The sequence below is a fragment of the Phasianus colchicus genome, chromosome 1 (assembly GCF_987193195.1).
Source record: "Phasianus colchicus chromosome 1, bPhaCol1.hap1.1, whole genome shotgun sequence".
Classification (NCBI taxonomy): domain Eukaryota; kingdom Metazoa; phylum Chordata; class Aves; order Galliformes; family Phasianidae; genus Phasianus; species Phasianus colchicus.
Genome location: NC_143436.1, coordinates 47,953,294 through 47,980,086, shown reverse-complemented (window position 1 = coordinate 47,980,086; position 26,793 = coordinate 47,953,294). Strand labels below are relative to the sequence as shown.

Here is a 26,793-nt window from a genome sequence, read left to right as displayed (position 1 = left end):
ACAAAATCTTTGAAGGGGACAAATCTTACAAGTATCCATTTAATTGCCTCATCCAGACCCTGTGGATTATACCTATAAAGCAGATTTACAATAAATTTTAGGGAAATGTTGAAGCAATACTGTGCCATCTCTGCTACATGTTACCTTCCTGTAGTTGAGTGACCATTATTGGTTACAGTCTCATGTCATAAATCTGTTTTTCCCTCCACTTTGATCTTTTGCTGTTTTCAGTTTGACATGGGTTAAGCAGCTCAAATGTTAATCTACAGGAATCTTCAAATGGCAAAGCAGTGTTACTCAGGGCAGATTTGTGTGCCCCACTAATCACATACATCACTGTGGATCCACCTTCTGATATGACCTTTTTCGCTGTCTGTTCAGATGAGAATAAAAGGGCACTCCTTATTCCAACAGTCATAGGCTGACACAAGGCAGAAGATCTGCCAGGACCAATCGTTGGTATAGGAGCTCTGTCCAAGGGAATCCAGTGGCAAAGTGAAGATTTAGTGTCACTTCTCCCTGTCCCATTGTTGTTAGATCTCTTCCACAGTGTTAGAAAGCAAGTATTACCCCTCGTGTCTAGCCGCAATAACAGACATTACACAATTTAATCAGAAAATAAATATGGATACCAGATTATTTGGGGCAGCTATGCAGAAGGGAAGATAGGAATAGCTGCTACACAAACCTTACAATTTCAAGTATTTATGACAAATCTTGAAAATTCCCATTTTCATAATGGTAAGAAGTCTGTTCTTCCATGTCTTGAGTCATTTGCTTTTGCTTTCTCCATTCCCTTCTCTGTATTTCACTGTTTTGACTGGTAGCACCGTATGTTTTCTTTGGACTTACAAAAGTTTCACTGTTCATCTCAGTTTCTTCAGCCAGTTCATCCTGATCAATTATACCACATTTTTCTTCATTCAGGTTTTCAGGGTCAGCCCATTCCTGCTTCTCCCCAGAAGCAAAAATAGCATAGAATATTACTCCACTGTAGTGCACCAGGGCTGCGATCAGAAAGACATTTTGCCATTCTTCGCGGGTCTGAAAAAATGGTCCAGGTCTCATTAAGTTTGCGGTAAAAAAAAATATTAATGCCTGAACTATACTATGAATTAGCATATACTGATGGTTGTTTGATTCCTGATGTTACAGATAACACAATTTATGAGATGTGAATATTTTAAATTTCATATCAAGGGCTAATACAATAGAAAAAGGGACAAGAAATATTCATGGAAAAGCCGATCTCTCCCTAAAAACTGAGTTAATTGGTGATTGCTCAGCACCCTACTATAGGTGCATTGCAGAGGTGCTTCCTGAGTAAGCCTGTTAAATATTCACATGAGGATATTGAAGAGATTCAGCTGAGGTTGTATAAAATAGTATCTCCCTACACAGATAATTAGTTTATAACAGTTGAGAATCTAGCCTCTGCATTGTTGTAGAAGTGAATTTTTAAAACAACAATAATAGAAAACAGCTGAAGATATTAATGATGAAATTGAGTTCCCAGGAAAACTGGAAATGTGTTAATTTTCACTGCATAGAACACTCCTTTCCCTAGGAAACACAGAGAAACATTACCTTGTGTTTTGTCATTGCACCAACGATGAGTGGGCACACCATGCCCGATAGCGTCCCCACACCATTGGAGATCCCCATCAGGATGCTGGCATAACGTGGGGCTATGTCCAAGTGATTCACATTGAATCCTACAACATACCAGAGACAACAGTCAACTTCGTGCTACGGGCCAATACAATTTTCTCTAGCTGTTCTGGCTGAAGAAACCTGAAACAGGTAGGAAATCCTAATCCACATATTAAAAAAAAACAGGGCAATATTTTCTTAGCGATAAAGATGGAAGATACAGTCTAACTCTTTATTTAAAAAACCTCTTTTTAAATTCCCCAACTCTGGAGACCATGTTGTGGAGAAAATGTAACTCATTTTGCCTTCACAGTGGTTTAGAGTATCCATACTTCCTATCTTCTCGTACTGGAACAATGTATTCAGGAAAAAAATTTAATTAGGGAGGGAAAGCGTCGTGTTTGTAAGATGTATTTTTCTTTTTAAAAAGATATATTTTAATTTATGCAGTAGTGTTCTTTAAACATATTTTCCAATTCTTTAAGTTATATTTAATGAAACAAACCAAGAAAAATCCCACTGTATATAAACCAGTCAGAAAATTAATTACCCTGACTGTAGCACATCTTCTTGGTAAACATTTCATTGGAAAATAAAAAGAGAGAGTAAAAATCAGCTCAGATAATTATCATGCTTTAGGTGATGAAAATTAGTCGTAAGTGCTATGGATGATCACTAGAAAGGATGATGAATTCCAAATCCATGTGATTAAATACTGTAAAAAAGCTGAGTGCTGGGAAAATTCTGCAATATAATTGATTGATAGAAGCCACCTGCCACGCAAGCACCTCATAGCTGAGCAGCGCAACTACTTAACCTTGAAAAGATGGAAGATCAGCAGTTATTTTGTTTTGTTCAATAGATCCATCTTCTTGGCAGTCTTCCAGGAGGTGGGTTTTCATCTTCATAGGAAGATGTGTTACTTTTAATAGCAGAGTTATTGGTGGAACTACAAACCCGGAGACTGGTGAGCCTCATGAAACAGAGGCAGAAACAGCAGTTCAGATTAACAGGGTTGATTATAGGACACAACAGAGACACAACTGGTGTAGGAAGCACAAACTGGCAGAAGGGTTGGCAGTGGGATTGCAACGAGTATCCCTTGAGTTCATTTCAGAGTAATTCTCTCTCCTTTTAAGGGATACTCATTATGGAAGGTGGCCACCACTGCAAACGGCATTAGCACAAGGCTGGCGTAAACTAGAAACAAAACAGAGCAGGTTCTTTCAAAGCTTCATGTCCTACACTCAACAGCTTTCATAGATACTGAAATAAATTATTTCTGATATAGGAAATAGTAGAGAACACTCCATAAGTAGCCATGCTAAAAGCAAACAACAATAAAACGACGACCGGAACAACACTGAGGCCAACATTCCTTTTGTCAATAATAAGGAAATGAATAATAAGATTAATTCTTACCTGAAATTGCAAAGCCACTGAAACCTACAGCTAACACCAGAAAAGAAATAGCTACGCCTTTTGTATGAGAATAACCAACCACCAAAAGCAAGGTCGCTTCCATCCCAAAGCCTGAAAATTAAACACATGGAAATAAATTACATTGCAGGAATATGTAAATGTTTACTGTTGGGAATATACTTGCTGGAATATTTTAATATCTTCTATTGAAAATATACTTTTTACTCCCCCTCCCCTGTGTAAATGAGATGAGTGATAGAATAAATTGACTCATCGAGCAGTATAGAGAAATAATGAGAAAGTGATTCTCTATGAAACACTGTAAAATTCACAAAACAAAACAAAAAAAAGGGGGCAGGGGAAGAAGAGAAATATTTTTTGTCTTCAATTTTTTATGGCTGCGGTGAAGTGACAAGTTCTTTGCAGATGGAACAAAAGACTGTTTTTCAGACAGGTGTGTGGGCAACAGAAGAGGACATGCCTGGGTATCACAGAAAACTTCCAGGCTTTGCCTTTGGTGGAAATCAACATTTCCTAATATTTAACTTTACAAACCTTCTGTTTGTTGTTGTTTTTTTTTTGTTTGTTTGTTTTTTAAATAATGCTGAAAATAAACCTTGAAAATACAATTAATAAAAGAATCCTTTGTGAAGATGTATAGCCAAGCACTGCAGGCATCTCTATTTCAGGCACTCCATGCCAGCCATAAATAATGTAAGCCAGAAGCCAGAAGAAAAGCATGACTTCATAGTCATGCTACAGTTTAGCATCTGTACAGTTTACAGATTTGCCAATTACATGCAGATGCCATTGATTTTTCAGTTCCAGGGACCAATCTAGAAATAAACTATTTCGTGCTCGGCAAAAATGAGTTTGTCCATCCACCATGTTTTTTCAGCTGATCTCTGCAGCCTGAATTTGTCAGTGAATTCTTCTGGAAGTAGAACACAGGAACACATCCAGTTAATGCAGGGTTCTGAAAGGGTTCCTGCAGCACCTCAGGATGTGACTAGCTTTGTCACATCAAGTTTTCAGGATGAGGCTTATTTTATCATAATCTCTTCTGAGCCAGTCCTTATTGCCCTTCTAATTATTAACAACTTGTCTTGCCTCCTCTCTTTTTAAAAGCATGCTTGTATGCCTTACAGCATAAGGATGTCTAATATCAGCTCTCCATTAAATATTCCAGATTAACCAGCTGCAAATGCAAACTAGAGTAATTTTCTCATGTTGCAACAAAACATTGGCCGAACTATGATATCTACACCAGGTGCAGCACACAATTGTACTATATTTTGGGAATCCAGTAGTACCTCCACAGTTCATGACCTTCCTTACAGTGGTAGTAGTTAAAATCTTCCTGCTCCGTAAGAAGTCAGCTATCTGCCCTCCAATGGGCACAATGATTGTCATGACCATGTGGGGAACTGCAGACAAAAGGCCAACCTGAAATTACAAAAGTAAGTGCTTACTGCTCATATCCTTCCTTGGGATTTAGAGGGAAAAGAACAGGAATCATATATATAGAACACATCTTTAGCATATATCCTTATGTAGATTGTGGACTTTTTCTTCAACAGAACTTGCAACAAGGACATGGCTGACCTTAAGCTACCCTTGTCCCAGCTTTAGGGATTTCTAGGAGCTTGAGGGACTCCGACATGCTCCCATCCAGGCAGTGGCAGCCTTTTTCTCAGCTCTGAGCATCTGTACGCAAGCTATAATGGGGCTCAAGCTATAATAAGAAGGAAAAAAAGAGAACTCTGTCTAAAAATTCTGGAGTTGGTGCTCTAGAGGAATTTTCTCTCTCCAATGACCAGCATTGGAGTGCAAGACTACTGCAGTTTAGCTCATTAGAGAAGATATCCAAAGTGGGGTGATGTGAGTATCTCCTGACAGTCCTGGAGGAGAAGACATAGCACAAGAATCTCACCATAAAAATATCGTGCAATATCTCTGCTTTTTGGTGGTTGCTCTGAAGAATGGCATAGAGGACTGCAAATATTTTCTGTTGTAGATACCAGGAAGCACTTACTTATATGTTCTACAGTAAAGTGTTTTGTCTCTCAGTTTACAACTGCTTTTATGTATTTTTATTATTCTGTTCTCAAGGAGATCCTTTCTGCATAGCGAATCTGTTTCTTGGCACTATTATAACGAAGGCAGCACGTGTACATTGCATGGGCAATAAGTATATACAGTATAAAACCTGAAATTGTATTAGAATCTTATGAATAAACATACATTTGAAGTAATGCATATACTTTTGCTCTTGTGGTACTAGGACCTATAAATTGATGCTCATTGTATCACATTTTCTGGCAGAGTTCTTACTTTTTCTGTAGGCTCTGGTACTTATTCCAGATACAAGAAAAGACTCTATTTTGCACAGTTTCAGTGGCCAGCACATCATCATATAGAGGCTTAACTTTGAAGAAGTAATTCAGTAGGAAGTTGGAGTTTCACTTTCCTTACACTGACACTAAATCAGCTTTACATTTGTTTTTAATTAGTGAACATTCTAATATTTATGAAAGACAACTTAGAATAAACAACTCTGCTTTGTCTTAATAACCTTGTTCTTCATACCATTGCTACACTAGGCCATTCAGAGTGTCATTGCCCTGAATAAATAATTATTGCTATAATCAAACAGTATGCTACTATATGAAAATTATTATATAACAAGTAGGTTTTTTAAAGGAAAGGTGGAAGAACTTTCTCATACAACCACTCCACAATCCACATTCGTGCTCTAAAGGGAGATTGTAGCAATATTGGCTTTAATGAAGTGGCAGGAAATACCAATCCATGGAAAATTTGACCTCTGATTGTCAGTGAAATGTACTGAAAAAGAAAGAAAAGGAGGAAAAACATTGCCTGCCAAGTACTGCTAAGCCACCAGCACTAAAAAAAAAAAAAAAAAGTGCATTTCTATTTACTTACCTGCTGTTTTCTATGAAGTGTTTCTTTGTTACCAGTGAAAGCAATTCTTCCTTTCTTTTTGCTAAGAATTTGATGCTAGCATGTTTTCATGTCTATCAAGTTCATAAACATATGTCATCCCAGTTACCTGGAATAATCTACTGAAATGACTGCAGTGACATCTGGAGATCCTTTGTCTCCTAGAGTGGAGTCTGAAGGTCACTGCTTCATCTCAGACATTTACCTTACTTATTGCAAATCCAAAGACTTCTTCAAAGTAAGCAGGCTGACTTATAAGGAGCAAATAGAAGGTCCAGCTTCTACAAAAGTTAGCCACAATGATTGCATAAACTGGCATTGAAGTGAAAAACCTTTTCCAGGGAGTACTAAATTTCTAGGGGAAAAAAAAAAGAAAAACACCATTTTTTTTTAGTAGGCAGAAGCACGAAGAGATGAGAAAGTATCTTCAGTATCAGAACTATCCATTATATTGCATAAAATTTACACTGCAAATTGCTTACAATGTAAGTCTGAATTAACAGCAAAAGAAGAGAGACAGAAAAACTTTCTCGGAATCGTTAAGATTTTTAGGATGACTACTGTGCTATTATTGCTCTGCTAACTGAAATCACAAAATTCTGTACTGAAATCCTGCTGTTGGGATAATAGGATCAATAACAGTGTCAAAGAATACTAGAGGAAATATTGTTCTGTTCCCCACTCTCTGTCATAACGAGGTTTGAGGTGGTCCCGCAAAGGGATTATGAAAAAAGTGTTCTCCAAACTAAGAAATACTTAGTAACACACCAGCAGGCTGCTACTTGCTTCAACCTAATTGATTTCATTCAGCAAAAAAGCTTGAGTAGAGGATTTAATTCATATAGCTTGCTTTCAGCATTTCCAATTTATATTTATGCTTAAATATTCCATACAGCAGGAGCAAAAAACAGTTCAGAGATCTATTCACTTGAAATAAACATCAAATCAGAAGCCTAAATAAGCAACTATTGCAATATTCATTAGTATTCTCCTTTCTTTAAAATAGTAGCTGTGTTTCACAGGCAACTGTGTGTCTGCAGTCATGTGTGAACACATGATGATGGTACTAGTGTCTTCTGCAGTCAAATCTCCATGTAGCAAGGGCAAAATCATGACCTGAAACAAGTGTGTATGCCTCCAAACAGTGACTTCAGCCAAACTTCAGGAGCATGTCCAAAAGGAGAGTCTGATACTTCATGCTTTCTCTTACACTGTTATCCAAAACATGTAGAGGATAGGGTTTGTAGAGTTGACTTTTTTCTTTTTTTTTTTTCTTCCCCAGAATGTAAAATAGTAAAGCCAAGAAGGGGCAATGTATTGAGAAAAATCTTTGTTTTTTGCCTATAACAATAATGAGTTACTTAAAGGAATGGATAATGTTTGACAGGTAAATAAGTTTTGCTTGCAAGTTCCCAGAATCCTCCTGAGGAGAGAGGTCTTAATACAAAGTACTGAGCTATTGTGTGAGAGAGCAGGGCAGAAGTCCCAGCCTGAGCTCTCAGAGTTTCAGTCATCCTTGGCAGAAGCCCATAAGGCAGTTAGGTAATTTAACATCCAGAGCCAGATCCTTTTTATGGTATTTCCATTAGTTTGGGGATTTATTTTAGAACAAGTCTGATAATTACTCAAGAACATACCAGAATGTGTTGTTTCCTGCTCTCCCCACTACATTCCTCTCCGTAGACTAGGGGTGTTCTGTAAACCAAGAGCTGAAACAGCCCTACAGGTTTTGCCTGTTGCTGAATTTGTCCTGTACACTTGCATGAGCCTCATCGTGCAGTCTTCATAAAACAAACATCCCCTAAACTTCAACAGAAATAGTTCTGCTGTTCTTATGAAGCTAACTGTATCTATCCCATTATGTGCTGATGTTAAAGAAAGAGCTCACGAATTATAACTAGTCACTGAAAAGCCTTTTTTTACTTACGCTTGCACTAGCAAGGCTGGCTCCTTCTCCAATACTCGTTTCTATATATACCCTTTCTTCTCTGGTTATTGTTGGGTGTGCAGCTGGACTCTCATAGGCATGAAGCAGCCAGAACATGTACCAAACAATCCCAAACATTCCTAGAGAGGAAAGAAAAACAAAAAGTTTTAAAAGCCAATTAAGCCATACTTCTATATCTAAAAGTTTTAAGGTAGTTTCAACAGCCAATCAAACCAAATCTCCATTGAAAAATATGCTCAGAGAAGGGACAAAAGATGATTCCCGACTCAGTACATACTACATGCCTGTTTGCAAAGTGTTTGAGCATTCTGTTGCTCATATGACACAGTATGTGTAGGGCAGAAAAAAGGTAGAAACAAAGTTTTATGTGGAAGTGAGGGAAGAAAATAACAGAATGATCTTAACATGTTCACATCTGCATACAAAGGCTTCACAACCAGAGAAGACAGAAAACTCATCTCAACTGCATGGGACAGATTTTTCAGGGCAGAAGGTTTATGAAGCATTAGGCTTCCTATGAGCAGCATACATTGACCCTTATGCTGTAGGGTCAACAGCAGGTGCTCTGGAATACCTATCACTTGAGTGCTTGTGTTGCAGAGCAACCTGCACAACTGTAACCAGCCCTGTCATGGGATGACGTGTCACTTCTAAGAAGCACACTACAGACAGCCAGGAAGTGTTTCTTGTTGGTCCTTTATACCTTGGGCTGTAGTCTGGTCATTACAATTTTAAAACATGCTACAACAGATTACAAAACAAAAGTTTTCAGAAGCTGCCATAAGTAGAGAATAATTGGGAAGACCCACTTGCAACCACTTAATTCCTCAGAACAACTTTGATACCCATCACACAAGATCAACAAAACTGCAGGCAACACCAGTTGATGAGAGGAGATTCTTTATGTTAACAACTCACCATAAATATAGAAGACTGATGACCATCCTATATACTGTACTAGCACTCCTGCCAATGGCATGGCGACCACTGCACCTGCATATGACCCTGAGGAGAAAAAGGATTAAGAAAACACATCAGCAATGTTAAATGAGTCCAGCCCTTACTACAGGCTGGCATCTTTTTTTTTTTTTTGGTGAACATTTGTGATGGGATGGCAGCTGTGATATTTTGACTGGGATGGAGAAACAGGCCCTTTGCTGGAGTGGGATCATCTGGCTCATTCTGTAGCCAGAAGGAATGTGGTAACCTAGGTAAATGGGATTCACAAAGCTGACACTGATGGCGTACCATCACACAGGTGTAATTTAAGAGGGGATTCCCACTTAATTTAACCCTGTGGCATATGAAGGAAAACTCAGAGAAGCCAACAGCTTGAGTTTCAGAAGCCCTCTTGGTGTCCAGAAAGCCCGATGGCTGCTGATATGCTGAGAAGCTTCTGTCATGACTCTAGCCCCACCACCCGACAAGCACTGCAAGTGGAGGCTCACATCAATCTGTTTAACCACGTTTAACACGCAGAATAAATAGCCTAATGTTGACACAGGACAATTTAAAAAAAAAAAAAAAAGCAAAAAAAGTGAGCTATGCCAAGGTTTTCAGTCTGGGAAACATACATTGCTGGCTAAATATATTTCTAAATGACTCATAGAAAGAACTGAGAATTTAAGTACTTGGAAACAAATTTCCATGAAGATTCTAAGGAGGATTCATGTAATCTGGGCATTTGGCATCAGCACAAAATAATGACATGTGAGAAGTGTTGCCTTGAATTACTTTAGGAAATCAGATACACATGCTTTTGACCTTATTATATACTTTGTTAATGAACACCTATAAGCTAAAACTACAGGCAAATGCAGAAGTACACCTCACTAATTTCATTAGCAAACACTTCTCATTGCAGAGATCCTTTGCCTTGTACAATTAACTCAGTGTTCTTGAAGAAGTAGCGAAGCACCAGGCAAGAAAATAGAGAAACCAGGAACACGGATAACACTGGACTTCCTAATCTTTCCATCATCTCTGTTCACCTTACAAGAGTGAAAGAGAGAACTGATGATCTGTAGCAAATGAAATGGGTGTTGAGCTACAGAATGGTTCTTTATCTGCTGCTGGGCTTTCAGCATTGAGTGTGGAGAAACCTCTCTTTTAGTCTGTTCCTCTGCAGAAATTTGAAACTCCTAAATAATCACTAAATACCAGAGTCATTTGTAGTAAAAATAGTATTCCCAGAGTATTAAAAGAAAATGCATTTTTTCACATTTCAGTCTTTTTTTTCCCTACTATTCCACATGCATTTTAGCCCTGCATTTTCCCAAGCTTTTCAGTTCCACTGCTAACAGACAATAATTTCCTGTGACTTTTATATTTTCTATTACATATTCTCTCTCACAGACATTTGTCTTCAGCTAGCTTTAACCCACCAAAACAACGCTTACTTTCTTTTTTTCTTCCTCCATTCTCAGCTGCTCACTTTTCAAAGCGTTACTATTTCTGATTTGTCTTCAGTATTATTAAACATCCCCTCACCGTTCCAAGTTCCCTTTTACAAGTGGGAAAGGACAAGGCAAATGGAGATGTGTGTCTTAGAGGATAAGAAACAACAGATCGAAGTAATGAGTAGGACTTTCCCTTCACTCTCACAACAGCCCACATTAAATCACACCACAATCATTTCTGCTCCATACTCTGGACCTTTTAGGGTATGAGAATGGAGGAGGTGCATTTGGGTTATGCCTTATCTTCCTCCCATTTAGCCTTCTATCCAAATCCACCCTGAAGTCAATAAGAAGATACAAGCATTCACAGCTTTCCCTGAAATCAGCAGCTAGGCTGGCCACTGACATCTGATGAAGAAATGAAAGGGCTAGAAAGACGTGAGAGTCAAAGTAGTCTTCTCTGGAAAGAAAATGTGATAGCACAGCGTGACCTGCAGCATTTCTTTTCACAACCTGCTACCCAGAGGACAGAATTAAAAGAAAAACACTTTATTCTTAATATGGATGTGAATGAAAAGAGAACAGGATGTAAAACTCAGTATTTTTCCTGCTCCATGTTTCATAGAAAGATCTAAGGCTCTTGTTAGAGGCTAAAAATTGAATGAAAGAATTTTATTTCTCCCATCTTTCCACTGGATTCCTTTTCCCAAAGCATTCTGAAATTTCCTATAAGCCACCTTCTAGAAGTGTGTCTGTCAGTAGTAGGAAAGATCGAATGAGCAGAACAAGATGGACCAAGCCCTCAAGTCCTTTAAAATAGTTGTTAAGTGCATGCTTAATTAAATACTCAGTTCAATGCATACAGCAGATAGAACGCCTAAAGACTGAGCAAATGAAAAAAAAAAAAAAAGTGAACCATAAAATGAATAATATATATGTCAGTACACTCATAAGCCTATCAACTTACCACAGAATGATGTCGTTGCCAACCTGCTTCTCTCCAGTGGAGGAGCCCATTTACTCCACATCCCATGGCAGGCTGGGTAGGTGACGCCCTGGCAGACATTTCACACATCATATGATTTGCTTTCACTACATTCCTACTTTAAGACGTTGCTGAGAGAGTTAACCTGTCTAGCTCATTGTCACTACATCGGAAGGATTAAAATAAGCCTGGGAGAGTTTTCCTTTGGGGAGTGTGAAGATGGCAAACTAACTTAATTGTTATGGTGTCCTGGGTTAAAAATGCTTCTTAGTGCATGCAGTGGATGGCTTAAATAGGCAGAACTAGGTCTATCTGCAGTACTATTAATCTATTATTTTAAAACTCCTTTTAAGATAAATTTAAAAATATGGATCAAGATAAGAAAAAAATTGTCACCGTAACAATACCAATGGAAAAAAAAAAAGAGTAACAAGTAGAACTGTAGATGGATCAGAAAACCTGACCAAAATGTTTCAAACTTTTTTTAAAAACCAAATTTCCCCAAATGAAAGTGGTGAACATTCTTACCTCTACGAGACCTTGTAGAATTCTTACAAACATCACACAGCCATAATGTACCCTTGCTGCAGAAGGGATGAACATGTTCAGTGTAGATGTTAGAAAAATAGCTGCTCCAAACACCCTTTGAAAAAAGTATCATAAAAGAGAATGTAATTATTATCTGCTTTTCAGAAGCAACATTGTTCTCAGGTACAATCTGAAATACAACTTCTCCACTGCCCACCAAGTCACAAACGCAGATAATTGTAAATTTGCCTTATTGGCAAAAGGGGTAAATACACAGAATGTCACTGCATTTTCTTCCCTGAATGAGATAGGAGTTTTATGCGCACTTAAACAAAGGTTTTGTTTTATTTCTCTATCTCAGAGGTGTAGTTGCTGGTGGCTAAGCTGTTTACACAAGCCCTGAACTGAGAGCATTATTGCTATTCTGGGAAGTACTTGAATTCTTTTATATCAGTAGGGTTTGACTTAAATCAGGTAAAGTCTTGTTTGAGTGCCTTACTGAAATGTGGGAGCGTGCTGATTATGTCCTCTTTCTGCAGCTAAAACTCCTAACAGCACAGTTTGAGATCAACTCCTTCCCAACATCAGTTCTCTAAATAATAGATAAAAGTGTTCTTTACAACTGTGGCATAGAAGGGGTGCTTCTACAAGAGATCTTCTGTGAAAGACATGATACGAACATTTTGTTCCCTGCTTGGGAAGAACAATTCCTGCAGCTGGGTGCAAGTCAGCCACAGTTCTCCATGCATCTGGGGCCTTTGGGAAATCTTTTGCAGCCTTCCAGAGCTTACCATCCATTAGAAAAATGGGCAGCAGAAAACTCTGTGTGGTAGTTACAGATCCAAGCAACATCCCCAAAACTTCAGGACGCTCAGAGGCCCTGGGGATACACTCAGAGCTGGGTCTGTCTCATTCCCCACAGTCTGTGAGAGCTCTTCCCAGTAGAGACACGGGCTTTTCTCAGCTTAACTGAAGAGGGGTGCAAACTTAATGCATTGTATTAATAATAAACTATAGTGACAATAGACATGATGGACAGCTGGGCCACAGTGCAGTCATTTCAGTACGGGATGGTTGCAGGCTTGCATACATTTTCACACCCGGCTGATCGAAGTCTCAGGTTCCCTTTCTGTACTACAGACAGGGTTCAGTATCTGCCACACTGAATATCAAAAGTTCATGACTCCAACATCTTTGGAAGATGATATGCAGGAGGATCCCCTCTCAAATTCTCTCATATCACCAAAAACTATTAGAACTGGCAGAAAGAGTTCATTCTGCAGATAGAAAGCTGCACTGGCTGATCGCCCTGGGAATCACAGCATGTTAGAAGATGGGAGGTTGAGTCAGAACAGCCTTGTCTTATCCCAAGACTGAGAGTCACACCTGAGTATCATCTGTCCCCTGTGGCAGAGGTCCTCAGCTCCTGGCTACACTGATGCTAGCTGGCAGCAACTGCTCTTTGAGGACCACAGTTCACATTCCTTTTCAAACTGCTCAAACTCACTGGTGTCGAACAGTTCTGAATTGGCTTATTATGCCTGTGGCATTTAAAAAATGACAGATGACACATTAAGCTTCATTCTGATATAGGAATGGTATTAGATATATAAACTGAAATAATGACAGCAGAAATATTTTCTCCCTTTTAATTTTTCTGCCAAAGACACATGCAGATCTCGCTATGTATGGCTATTTATCATCTTCCATTGAAAAATAGTCGTAACAAAACCTTCTGATGTCACAAGCATTTTTTTTCTTCTTCTTCTTCTTTTTTTTTGGAAAACATTCACAGGAAATATACATCACGTCATATTTTAAATCCAAGTTTATGATCTACGGAGGAATTAATGACAGCATTATATCGCAAAGGATCTACAGTCAGAGATCAACATTGTTTTTTCTCATCCTGTACACCTCTTGACAAAAGCAGCAGCTCAGCTCATGCCTGGACAACTCATAACCTGAGTGACAAAAAAGCAATCAACACATGAACACAAAAGCAAAGAAACTGAGCAGATTGACAGAGGGAAGTGACAAAGGAATGAATTTGTATAGAAACTAGTCTGAAAATCTGAAGTAGTATACAAAGCCTGTGATTGCATCTTGACATTTAGGATGCTGCTTTCAAAGCCAAATAAGCATTTAGCTAAGAAATGAGCATTACTGAGAGCTCCGTTATGATCAGTGAGGAGTTTTGCACCTTGCATCTTATTTGCAACAGGAATGAATAAGCCAAGACAGAGAACATGTTTTACTACCCAACCATCTAGCTCTTGGGATTGAGTTTCCAATCATTGCTACTTCACTTAATGCCAACTCCTAACACATCCAGGTTGTAAATGCATCATTTACACTGTGTTAGAACCAGCCACTCTTTTGTTACTAAGAGGCTAAGTAGTGTTTCTGCAAATAGCCAGCCAGCATCTTTCCAGCAGTTTTCAGCCTTCAGTCCTAAAGAAGATGGTCTCCACCATGGACAAGAATACACCAGTTCTTTTCAATTCATTGATGTATTCTTTTCTCCTCATCACCGTGATCCATAGCCAGTTACCACTTAGCATCAAAACAGCTTTCTCCAGTGACAGACTCCTCTGCCCAGCAGTGTCCCATTACCAAAAGCTGATACCATGGGGTGCTTTGTGTTTCATGTCTCCTCGTCACCACCAAAGAATTAAGAAATATTGTTAGGACAGATGTTGGAGGATAAGCAGTAAATCAAAAGAACATAGTCACTAAACAGTCAGTGAACTTTTTGGTGGAACATAGATATATACAAATTTGGACATGCATAGAGAAACTTACTTGGTGTCAGGTGGTTTTAATGCAAAAGCATAAAGCACTTAATATTTTCCTCTGTTCTGAGACCTGTTTGAATGCCACATTATTATACGCAACCATTTGCATTAATGCTTGTTGGGGGAGAGAAAGGGGAGAGTTTCCGTGTGTGTTCAAGGTTCCACAGTGATGAGCAGAATTTAAACAAGTAACAAAAGACTCTATACCTAAATCTGTATCACCAGTAATAGGGCAGAGTAATGCATCTCATTACTGAGCACAGTAGTGAGACAGAAAACATTTCTCTTTCTAGAGGGGGTAGGTTCAAGGTTGGCCCCAGCTCTGCCTGTTTCCTGCCCTGTGGTGTTAGCGAGCAGATGTCACCCCTCTGAAAGGGAAATACTGCTTAATCTACCCAAGCAGAAACTGGTAGAGAGAACAAAGAATAAAGGAAAAATGTAGAATTAGTCAGATCTATTATTACAAACAGGAATACTCTCTTAGTTTATCTTTTGGGGGGGATGTTCTTCCTCAAGCAGATTCTATTCCCAAACCCAGTCACAATTAAATTTATAATGTGGGTCATATTGTAAAATCAAAATGAGTCTAAAAGTACAATGGGGACGGAATTATAGCTTCCTGTGCATATGCATGATAGATACCTAAGGAAGTAGTTAGCTGATAGAATATGTTGAGCTATAAGGTATACTTGGTTGATTTTACTGTTAATAAAAAATATAAAGGTAACAAAAGCCAAATTAATAATATACTGAATTATTCAGCCAACAGTGCACACATCTGTGTTTTTGAGCCCTTCAGCTGCCAAATTCCATGGCAAGACTGGAAAGAGAGGGGAAATGATTAAACCTAGCTAATTTGTTTGGCTTATTCAACAGGATGAAAAGTATCCTACTTAGGCACCTCATATGGTAGAGAAATGAAGAACTGAGACTGCTAGTAGTGTTGAAGAAGTGCAAACTGAACTCAGAGTAACTTTTGTTAGAGCAGAGCTGGGTCTGAACTTCTGGAAAATTCTGTGGGATGACTCCATCCTGAAGTCATTTCTATAAGAGACAAGGGTGAGAAGAATGCTCAGACAGCCTTGTAACCCCTGTAACTCTCTGAAGAGTACAGAGCAAAAAGTACTTTTATTTGAGGCAAAGCAATGCGAAGCTGGTCTTAATTTTTTTTCTCCAGTTGTGAAAGCCATTCTAGATATCAAATCTTGTTTGCAGAGAAAAATATGAGTGCCAACCCTCTTTTTCATCTGTAGATCTCAAACGTCTTTCACATGCACATCTCATGAGTTCATTTACAACCAGCTGTCTTCAGACAAGCTCTTTGTTTCAGTTGGAATCATATTCCAAATTCTGCAGACTTTTTGAAGTAAAGCTTAAAAACAAAATTATCTTTGGCAAAATTAGCAACTTTTCTATTGTTATTTTCAGAAATAGCTGAATTAAAAACAATAACAAAGAAACAGCCCAAAAACAAAATGGACATGGAAATAATCTGTGTAGAAGTTCAGACTTTGTCATACAGAAATCATGAGGCTCTATTAGAAAAGTTCTGGGCAATCCTAATTACAGTCATCACTACTGTATTCAACCACAGACAGCATAACTATGTTTATTTCATAGAAATGTGCATGAGAATGAGCTTGTGCCTTCAGAACATAAATAGTTCTGTATCTTCTAAACGCCCAGCTTCAAAATTTCTGGAAAATTTCAATCCACAGGGAAATTTTAAAGGAGAAAAGTCAAATTTATTTGGAAAAAAATAACTTGGTAAGTTGAGTTAAAAGCACTGAAGCACTTCTGAAAGACAAATGCTACAAGCATTATCTCAAACATCAGGTGTATGTTCCTAACATCCTCCAGAAAGCACTGTTGTTTAGAAAACAATAAATGTGTAAACATTTGAGATGAACAAGTCACTTGGAAGAAGCAGAAATCAGACCCATTACAGAAGTCTAGCTCCTTTTTTGGTTATAGACATTAATATTGCAAGTTCAGCTTCAAGTTCTTTAAGCACCTTTGTTCACTGTGTTAGTAAGCAGTATAAAACAGACATTTGTAAGGCTGTAAAGCTTAACTCTTTTGATTATTGTTTTCTAACCTGTTAGCAGCCAATTTGTTTGCAATGAAACCTCCTGGAATTTGTGTCACAATGTAACCCCAGAAGAAAGAGCCGTGTATGAGTCCCACTGTCTCTGGATCCCAGTTGAACTGGGCTTTCTGTAAAAGAAACAGAAAAAATGTAAAATGAAGCACACTTATTAGAGGTAAACACTATTTGCAGGTCTCACAGAAGTCACTCCATCCTACAGATCAAGATAATCTCTTTGCACTGGTGTTACTTAGATTGAATCTTCTCCATTTGTGGCAAAATGCTGTCAAATTGATAGGTGGAATTACTGCTTCTGCTCCATCAGGACGACTAAGGGAAAAGAGTTCAACCCAAAGGCAGGTGGTGCTGGCCCTTCATCTTTGGCTCTTGCTACTGCTTCCCTTTGTGGTGCTTAGTCTTGAAGACTTTGTTTTCAGGCCTGCTTGGTGTTATAAGAAGGACCTGTTGCCTTTCAATGGGCACATCCATTTACTCAACAAGATTGCTCAAGCTGGACTTTGTCTCATCAAGGTAAAATTCTGACCATCCAGCATCTACATTAAGTAGTATGGGAGCAGAAAATGTTTATAGAAGAATGGGGAGAAGGGGTAACATCTGAAGAAGTAATCTAAAAGTTAGATAAATGCTAGCTGACTAGTGTATCTTTTATAAAAAGTGATGCCAATCATAGGGTTGGATTTGGATACAGAATACCACCCCCAGGCAGGTCACAGATGGTTCCTACCCAATAATGTCTGAAGCTAAGAGAAATATTTCCACATATCATCCTTGCATACCAAATAGTTTCAGTCTTCTCAAATCTTCCTGATTAAGGGCATTTCTCTGATGAGTCTCTTTTAACATACTCTGTTCAGAAGAGGGATAGTCAAAACCCAGAAAAAAAACATGGAGCAGTGAAGAAAAGGTGACCCAAAGTGCCCCTCCTGCTCATTGTTCTTGAACATCAAAACAGTATAATCACACTAACATAAAGTCATTGTCAACATTTTCTCCGTGAACCTTCAATTCAGAAGAGCTGTTCTGAAGAAAAGAGAAACCATGTTGTTTTGCTTAATGATTATTTTGGGGCTAATCACATGGCAAGGAAAGGTGGTTAAGCATCACAACACAGATATTCTGAACTAAAATTGTCACTAAAACATGAAATATGAAAACTAAAGTGTTAGGCCCTAAAATCTCCTTTTTTCATATTACTTTGTGTGTATAGAAGGAAGTATATGGAGTTGCAATTCAGTTTTCAAAATATCTAATTTCCTACTAGTAATTTTCAACTTGTTTTCTTAGTGTTAATTTGTAAGGGCTGAGACATCACGAAACATAGAGAAATTTCCATTATCAGGAGTGGCTCATGCCCAGACAGAACAACTTGGTGGTGTTATCTCAAGGGAAACATAGGGAAACATCAGGTAAGAGTCAGTATTCCAGTGAATAACTTGTTATAAGAGAATCCAACAATAAGTAAATTTTATACATGCAAGAACTGGTACACATGATAACCCAGCCCTGTACCATGGCAGGACTGGAGAAACTTAGATATGCTTTGAACATACCGTTCATTGGGTGCATTTTTAAAAGTTTGTAGGCATCTTCTGTGAACCATGTGCCATCCATCACAAATTTGAGATAGCTTGGCACCTATTTCCAATTACCTCTAGACAGCACTCCCCACTGTCAGTAACTTGCAAATAACTGTTACCCTATTGCCTACTTTAAGGTCCTGAAATTCATCCACTGGTCTGAATAGGGATTAGTGGTACATAAAACAATTACAATTCCTACTGTAGCAGCATCAGGTGCATTCCCCTGAAAGAGAGTAAATAGTAAAGTCTTCTGCAGCTGAAACAAAATCTGTCTACAGCTGAAAGACTGGAGACTTGATAAACACACAAGCCATCTCAGTTCTCATTTCTGCTATTTACTTTCTGTATGCCATTACAAATGCTCATATCACACAGAATTTTTGTGTGACTTAGAGACCTAAATAAGGAAAAAGAACTTTCACATCTGTAGGAATCCAGACTTGCATGTCTTCCTACCTCAGTTTTTGACCTATACATGCACTGTTCTTCGATATGTGGCACTGAGACAACACTACAAAGGAGACAGGTCAGAACAGGAGATAGAGGACAGCTTCTCACCTGCAGCTCTGGTTTGCCATTAATATAAACAGTACTATTGTTCACCATTTCCACGATGGCAACACCCAGGTTGCACCGAATTCCAAAGGAAATGCAAAAGCCCAGGCCGCTCATGATGGCGATGATGTAGCGCTTGGGCAGTCCACAGCAGTAGCAGTCACACACTTGCGGCTTGTGGGCGCTGGCCTGCACAGGCCTCCCCTCTTCTGTCAGCTCAATGTGATCCTCCTCAATGTTGGTGCCATCGATTTTCCTAAACAGAAGAAGCGAGAGAAAATGGAAATGCCTTACTGTGAAATATAGATGGACAATTAGGTGCTGCAGTCAGCTATTAAAACACCTCTGTGTGAGGGGTTTGCCTCTTGGTGCTGTGATGAGATCATGCTGGGCACGCACAGCCTGTATTTTTGTCATGAACAACCCCTGAAGTTCCAAAATCCCAGACATTTGGCTGGACAGCTTGCATAGAAGTGCTTGTGGGCTTTTCACAAGCATGGTTATGAAAGGTCTGATGAGCTCTGCTGTGATAAATCCTGCTGGTTGTTAGCAATATACACACATGAAGAAATCCATCTTAACTTCTAATTAGATCCACTGAACAGACTGGCAGCGGATTTCAAGGAAAGGGCAAATACAGCATGAAGCGTATTTTTTCTCAGATTCATATTAGATATTGGGGAAAATTTTTCCCTGAGAGAATAGTGAAGCCCTGGCACAGGCTGCCCAGAGAAGCTGTGGGTGTCCCATCCCTGGAGCAGTTAAAGCCCAAGCTGGATGAGGCCCTGGGCAGCCTGACTTGATATCCTCATTTAGTGGTCAGCAACCCTGCCTTTGGTAGGGGGGGTTGGAACTAGATGATGTTTCAGGTTCATTCCAACCCAAGCCATTCTGTGATTCTAAGAGCCAGGCCCAGGCTCTCTCTATCCAAAGGGATCTGATGGCAAATAACCCCTGTGCTGTGAAATATCACTCACCACAAGAAGTTAACTCATTACAAAGCTCAATTCCTGTTGTTGAGCATTCTACCCTTTTCTTTAAAATAATTAACATTCAGTGAGATCTGAAAATTAAGCAACTTTCTGCTCACTGCCCCTCAGCAGCAGAGGCTGAAAGGGCTTCACCTGGGAGCAAATTTCATGTGGGCATTGCAGTGCAACTGGGGAGAATGCAGAGGGAAGGTCCAGGGACACGGACTTTTCTGTTTACTTAGAAATAGGAGCAAGTGATACCTATGCATGTCAGCCTGCTCTCACTAGAGCCCTGCACCAGCAGCAGGGGAATGGAGGGAGGGCCCATGGAGGGCAAACAGCTGCTGCCATCAGCCCAAGTCGCACTCCGTAGCAGCATCTTACAATACAAATGGTCTCATCAGTGCAACAGTTGCCCATTGCTATTTCCTGCACTTATGGAAATATTTTCCTGTGCTAAAGCAATTAAAAATTTATTTGGTCTCCCAGTTTGATTGGAAATATCAACATCCTGTGCTGTAGGAATGGGGAATGTCTCTGGTAGGAAAGATGAGATCAGAAGGAACTGAAGACACACCATTAAACTGGAGCTAAACACTTCCTTTCCTAACATTAATTACTAATGCCTCTGTTTTAAATGCAGTATACAGGCTTTCCAACATGCCAAAACACTTAAGCACACTCTGAATGCATGACTGCTCTCTGAACACCACCTGCAAGATTAGGGTTAAGTGTTCTCTAAAGGAAAGCCTTGATAAGCAGCTGTGTTAGGAAGCCTTTTAGCTTTGGCACTGCTGTGAATCAGTGGATGCAGGATCCAGCTTCTTTTGCGTCCACCATGGAGGTGCTTTCACCACTAGTAAAATATGAGCACATACTTAATATAAAAGAAGCCCAGCTTGGTGTATAAGATGATGAAATGATTTAATTCATTCTTTTCTGATAAGGAGTTACTTATTTCCTTCTTTCACACATCTGGTCTGAAATGTATCTGAAATCTAATGCACTTCAGTCTTCCATATAATAATCGGCTATTAAAAAATATTTCCAGAGCATGTATGGTTGGGCTACACCTGGCAACCTACACAGTGGTTGGCTGGTTCTTTCAAGAAGAGTTTTTTTGTTTAATCACAGCTTTCTCCAATTCTTTTGTGTCTAATATACCGCCCATAACCTAATGGATGGTATTCCATACTCAAGGCTTTGCAAATACAGATGATATCTGTAGCTTCCTGGGCTGCTGCATATGGATTTAAATAGGAAATTTCACTTGAAATTGTTAGCATTTATAGCTTCAGAGCTTCATTTCTAGCTTCAGGTGCATCATTTGTTATATTACTCTTTTTTACATCGTATAATAAAACTGTTAATCCAGCTTTACTCTCAGCAACAAGAAAAAAAAAAAAAAAAAGCATGTTAGAATACATCAGTTCACACTTCCAAGAAATAGCAGAACTGAAATGGTTATCTGACTTAACCCCTTGCAGAGCAGTGCTAACTGTGAAGTTACATTTTCTTGGTTTGGACTGGAGTGAGGACTTTGCATTTAAGGAAGGTAACACAGGAAACATGATAGGACTGTGGTGTTATTGAAGGTGACTGAGATCTTGCAATCCAGTGGCAAAGGGACAGCACTGTTGGTGAAATGAGAGTACAGACAGAAACACAGCGAGGCACTTTAAAAGAAAGACTCCTTGCTCTGTGTGCTTATGCCAGCTGGTGTAAACCATATAAAATGTCAAAAATGAAGAAGGCAGGAAGAGAAAAGACAAATAATTATTTCTAGAGCTATTACTGCTAACTCAAAAGACCTATTAACAAAAAAAAAGGTAATTTTATTGTCTTACTCCATCGTAAACTAAGATACTGAATGAATTAAAGCATAATTCCTCATTTTTTTGTACTTCTACCACTCTGTTTATGTGAGAAAGATTACGCTTTAATTGGTGCAGCATTTTTGGACAGCTGGCAAAGATTGGACGCATCATCCAAAGCAAAAACATCTGTTCCTTTCTGGATGCTTTCAGCAAGCTGTCAATTCACATAGGCATGAAAACATCCTTCGATTCAAAATTCACTGTTGGGAGTGTTGATGCAGGAGGATGAACACTGTGGTCCAATGTTGCTTCTGCAGTGGAATTGTTTTGCTATTGTATTCAACTACTCATTAATAAAAGCAGATTGAGAACTGATTCATGATCTCAGATAATCACAGAATATTTGGTATCTTGAAAGCTTAACATTAATCCTTCTACTACAGGAGAAGTGTCTCAGAGAAAAGAGTTCCAAATCCAGAAATGAAGCTGGAGCAAAGTGTAAGCATTGCAAGCATTCACACAGTTTGTGTTTGACCTTGCATTTTGGCCTTATGTCACTGAACAGTGTAGATACAGAACGGAGGTATGACAAATCCATGAAGGATGAGAAAAAGATTTTCCAGTTGATCAGTATCATTTGGTGGTGCCACTGAAATTTTCCCTGTTGTACACTAATAATTTAGAAGAGAGCTGTTCAGAAACAGTCTTCTCTATAATTATTTGAATAATGCTGGAGAGCATTTTGCTGGATGGGAAGATGTTTGTTTGGTATTTATATCCCTCTGATGTTTTCAGCAAACACAACACTTGGTACGTAAGAACGTCTTGGCTATTTGAAGGTATCTACATCCATATTCCATACCCAAATATTATAACTACTGCATGTAACATTTCTGCATCTGACGTTCTTTCTCTTTTCTGAAGAGCTTTAACTCTCATTCATGCAAAGTTTGGGAAGAATGAAAGTTTTTAAAACTAAATCAATTATAAATAAAATTCATGGTACACATACACATATACCAATCTGTAATTTATGTGTTTTAGCAGAGGAATTAGTTGTTCTTCTAATTATATAAGTGGGATAGAACTGCGCATGTTGCTCTGAAAGTAATGCCTTCTATTACTTCCTGCAGAAACCACAACTGATACAAAAAAGTAATAAGAATATCTGATAGAGAAAATTATCAGCTATAAGAAACTATTTTTCAGCACAGTAATCATCATTAGCAGTGCACTTTCACCAGTCATGAACAAAAGCCCGCATGCTGTACTTGTGAAGATCTGCATCAGCAAAGGTGACTTTATAGCTGCTATCATGACATCATTGCTAGGAAAACATTGCCCAGATTGCAGTCCAACTTTCACTGTGCCCAGATCAACTGTTTGGTCTCCATAAGTATTCAACCAGTGTCAATGAATATCAATGGGTGCAGTGTTTTTCACATTGAATAATTCACCTACACACCTTTGCTTCATCCACTCTTCCACGTCAGATGTCATTCTGTCAGACTGCCCTTCTGCTGCCATCTATTGCATGGCAAGAAAATGTAAAGGAATATTGGTGGGAAGGTTCAGCCTCTTCTGCCATACCACCAACATTCACCTCTGGCATCATGAACCAATAGAATAAAATAGAAGGCATTATTTTTGGAGCAGCCCTCATCTATTATTTAATTCAGTTTGATTAAAACTCCACAGATTCTACAAGAAGGAGAAAACATTAATGCGTGCCATGTATTAAAATTCTTTATCAAATTAATTCTACCAGATTACACACTTTCATAGCCAGCAGCAGGCATAGATGCTTAAACTTCACACCTACATATACAACAACAGTCACTACACACAACAATTATCTATGATCCTGATATAACTTCAGAATCCTACACACTGGCTATTGAAAAATATTATTTAATCCAAAGGCGGATACAATCGTCTGAGATCTCATCTACTCTGCAAATTTGTCAGCGTGACAATTGCCTACAGCAAATCCTGAAATTATTGCAGTAGTACAGCAATCCAGGCAGAGAAGCCTGTTCAACACAAGGGTAGATCAAGCAGCTTCAGGTTGCAGTTTTTAGCTGACTGTGATGTCTAATCCATTACAGGCAGTCTGCAGGTGCTACACCTAGCAGGACCCAGACTACAGTCAGCAGCCGTGTGACACAGCCCATATTAATTCTCACATTAACAATGTTGTTAGTGGCAGGTGAACCTGTTCAGCTTCTTCCTGCTCTGTGGTAAGCCCACTGCTGTCACTGACTGATCAAGGACTCCTGAAATCCTCAAGATCAGAAGAGTGTGAGATTTTACTTGAATTCACATATTTTTCTTTGCATAACTGAGCACACAGATGGCTGAAAGCTTTTGTACCTGTTAAGAAGTTCTGCAGAAAAAAAGTTTTATCTTCTGGGAAAGCATTTTCAGAGCTCCAGCATTATTTACCCAGGCCTTGAATCCTCTAAATCAATTTTATTTGCTGCCCTGCTGTATTTAGCTAATTAAGAACAAGCCCCCTTTTGCCTCTGGTGAATTTATTCCAGCTGGTGGTACTCTAAATGGATATTTAGGTGTTGCAAATGAAACTGCCCAGAGTCAGGATGCTTCCTGCATCTCTCCTGTTCCATCCCCTTTGACCCCCACCAGCACCTCAGCTACCCCAGTGTAAACTCCTGGGGGCAGAGTCCTGTTTTGCAGCACCCACAAAATATTTGGAGGCTGCTAACCACCCATGGGGAGGCAGTGTGTCACTTCTGTCACGTGCTTGAGCATCAGAATGTATCAATCTTCAAGCAATTGCTATGAAGACAGGACCTGGTAGATGGTCTTGCCAGACACGAGTTGCTGGATCTTCACTCTTGTTTGATGAAATGTAGGAGGAAGATTTAGGCTCATCATATTTACCAAAGCTAAGAGTACTTTTTCTAGCCATTTTGCTGGTTACTACAGCCAATAACATCCTGAGAGACCTGACCTGTGCTAATACAACTAACCACCTATAAATGTGAGAAGTGAAACCAAATTCTTTGTTGGTTTACAACATACTAGAGTCAGTTAGCAAAGCTGGGGTCACAACTGTTAAATACACACATGTATCACATGTACCATCACACAATAAGCATATGCTCTTCTTTATAGGCTAGGTTGTGGAGAGTTAACTTCAAGTTAAAAACACACATGTTTCCTTCAGAAAACTTTGGATGTGGCTGCTTATTTCCTAAGAGACTGCTAAACTTGTAGCAGTTCTTGCTTGGGTCTGATTGCAGACACAGTAAGAAAACTTGCATCATTTGGAGTATTTCCTTCATTGACCCATACGGTTAGAAAAGGCACAGGCATACCTGAGTTTAACACAGAAAATGAAGAAGTTCCACAAACTTGCTTGCATATCAGCTCAGATCTGTTCACACTGGAACAGGTTGCCCAAGGAGGTTGTGGATGCTCCATCCCTGGAGGCATTCAATGCCAGGCAGATGTGGCTGTGGGCAGCCCGGTCTACTGATTGGCAACTCTGCACATAGCAGGGGGTTTAAAACTGGATGATCATTGTGGTCCTTTTCAACCCAGGCCATTCTATGATCTGTTCTGCTCTGATTCAGCAGTAAAGTTGATGAAGTTAGGTATCAGTGCTATTAGCAGGCCATCCCTGTTGCACAGCTACAAGAGGAGAGAGATCCAGATCATCCAAAGCTTTTGTGCCACAGGCACATGGCAAACCCTCCATACTGGCACAGTAAGTACTCACTAGATACAAACCCTGAAAGTATTTGGGTAAGTTAGCAAGGCCATAGTACTTAGAATGTGTGACTGAATGAACAACTCCTTGGAATTATGTGGAAGGAGATAACTCCATTCAGGTGGTATAGGAACAGTGCAACTGGCAACATAATGGTGAATGTTAGTAACTTCCACCAAAGTATACATGCATGTTTTCCCATACATACACAATGTAGCATGATAAATGTGAATTATTGTACATTTTCTTGTGATCAAATGCATGTTTGGATGTGCCAAGAACTGTATCTTGGCTCAAAATAACTTTCCCAAGAGAAAGGAAGAGGTTACACACAAAAGAAAATCAAAACACTAAAAAGATGTAGGATTCAAATAGTGCCCTGACCTTTGCAAAGATGAATAATACAGCACGAAGCGTGCCAGCAATGCCACTGAGCTGCCTGCCTCTCAGCTGTCCATTGCACATCTCAATGCTGCCAGCAGCCACTCCAATAGAAATAAGCTTCCCTTTAAACCAACAGTCTTGTTGACCAAACTAGTCATCTGTTACACTGTACTTTCATTTATTCCAAACCAAAAATCTTGGTTTGCTGTCTTGTAAACTGCCAGATTAAGTTATAAATCTTTTATCCTCTTTTTGCAGACAGCTTCTGTTTTCCTTAGTTACTCTCAGTAAGCACACAAGCACGGACACACGCAGCTGAACTTGGTATGTTACTTCTATTTGTTTTCTCTTACCATGTTAGTAAGAGAAAAAAAAGATTCTCCAGAATTCCTCTGTAATTTAGGAATGTTAAATCTGATTTCAAGAGTGGCATAATTTGGGACAGTTAGTTCCCATTAAATAATCATTTTTTCTCATGCAAGATAAACAGAATAATTCATGTTTAATCACATAGAGGTTTTCTTAATTAAAACCCTTCTTCATGCTCTTTGTAACATCAGAATAGTATTTTATAACTTATTTTCACCTCTCCTTTGCTCAGTATAAATATTATCCTATCTGCAGCCACATGCTGCTCCATGTCGCTCCTCTGGCACAGTTTGCTTTACACAGCAGGGCATCTCACACTATGGGGATTCAGTAATTTTGCAACTCTAAGTTGTTTAATATTCAGATATTTTTTGATACTTCATTTCTCTTTAAGCAATGTAACCAGTGGATCTCGCGAGGAATTTGCTATCAGATTTTACCTTCGCAGATTCCCCAGCGAGTCGCTAACGGTGTTCTTCACCTCTTCCTTTCCTGGGTTAAAAAATCTTTCCTTCAGCGAATCAAACCCTTTGAAAGGCATTTTGTCCTTTTTCCTCAAGAAATCCCTGACGTT

General features: G+C 39.1%; 1 protein-coding gene across 1 annotated transcript; it reads right to left on the bottom strand.

Moving 5' to 3' along the window:
* Window positions 1–26,793, bottom strand: SLC17A8 (solute carrier family 17 member 8). The gene is made up of 12 exons (XM_031600011.2): window positions 26,660–26,793; window positions 18,946–19,198; window positions 16,796–16,914; window positions 11,900–12,014; window positions 11,354–11,441; window positions 8,906–8,992; window positions 7,967–8,106; window positions 6,245–6,394; window positions 4,389–4,521; window positions 3,076–3,186; window positions 1,588–1,715; window positions 1–1,044 (listed from the first exon to the last, which is right to left on the bottom strand). The coding sequence occupies exons 1-12, from the start codon at window positions 26,758–26,760 to the stop codon at window positions 706–708; spliced, it is 1,764 nt and encodes a 587-aa protein (XP_031455871.1). The 5' UTR covers window positions 26,761–26,793; the 3' UTR covers window positions 1–705.

Bases quoted from the DNA above. Each gene is read 5' to 3' on its own strand.
- SLC17A8 (XM_031600011.2), bottom strand. From the start codon at position 26,760: ATGCCTTTCAAAGGGTTTGATTCGCTGAAGGAAAGATTTTTTAACCCA. The intron at 12,015-16,795 runs GTTAGAAAACAA...CTTTTTTCAAAG, and splicing joins AACAAATTGGCTGCTAACAG to GGTGTTTGGAGCAGCTATTT. The intron at 8,107-8,905 runs GTGAGTTGTTAA...TTTCCTCTCTAG, and splicing joins ATCAGTCTTCTATATTTATG to GAATGTTTGGGATTGTTTGG.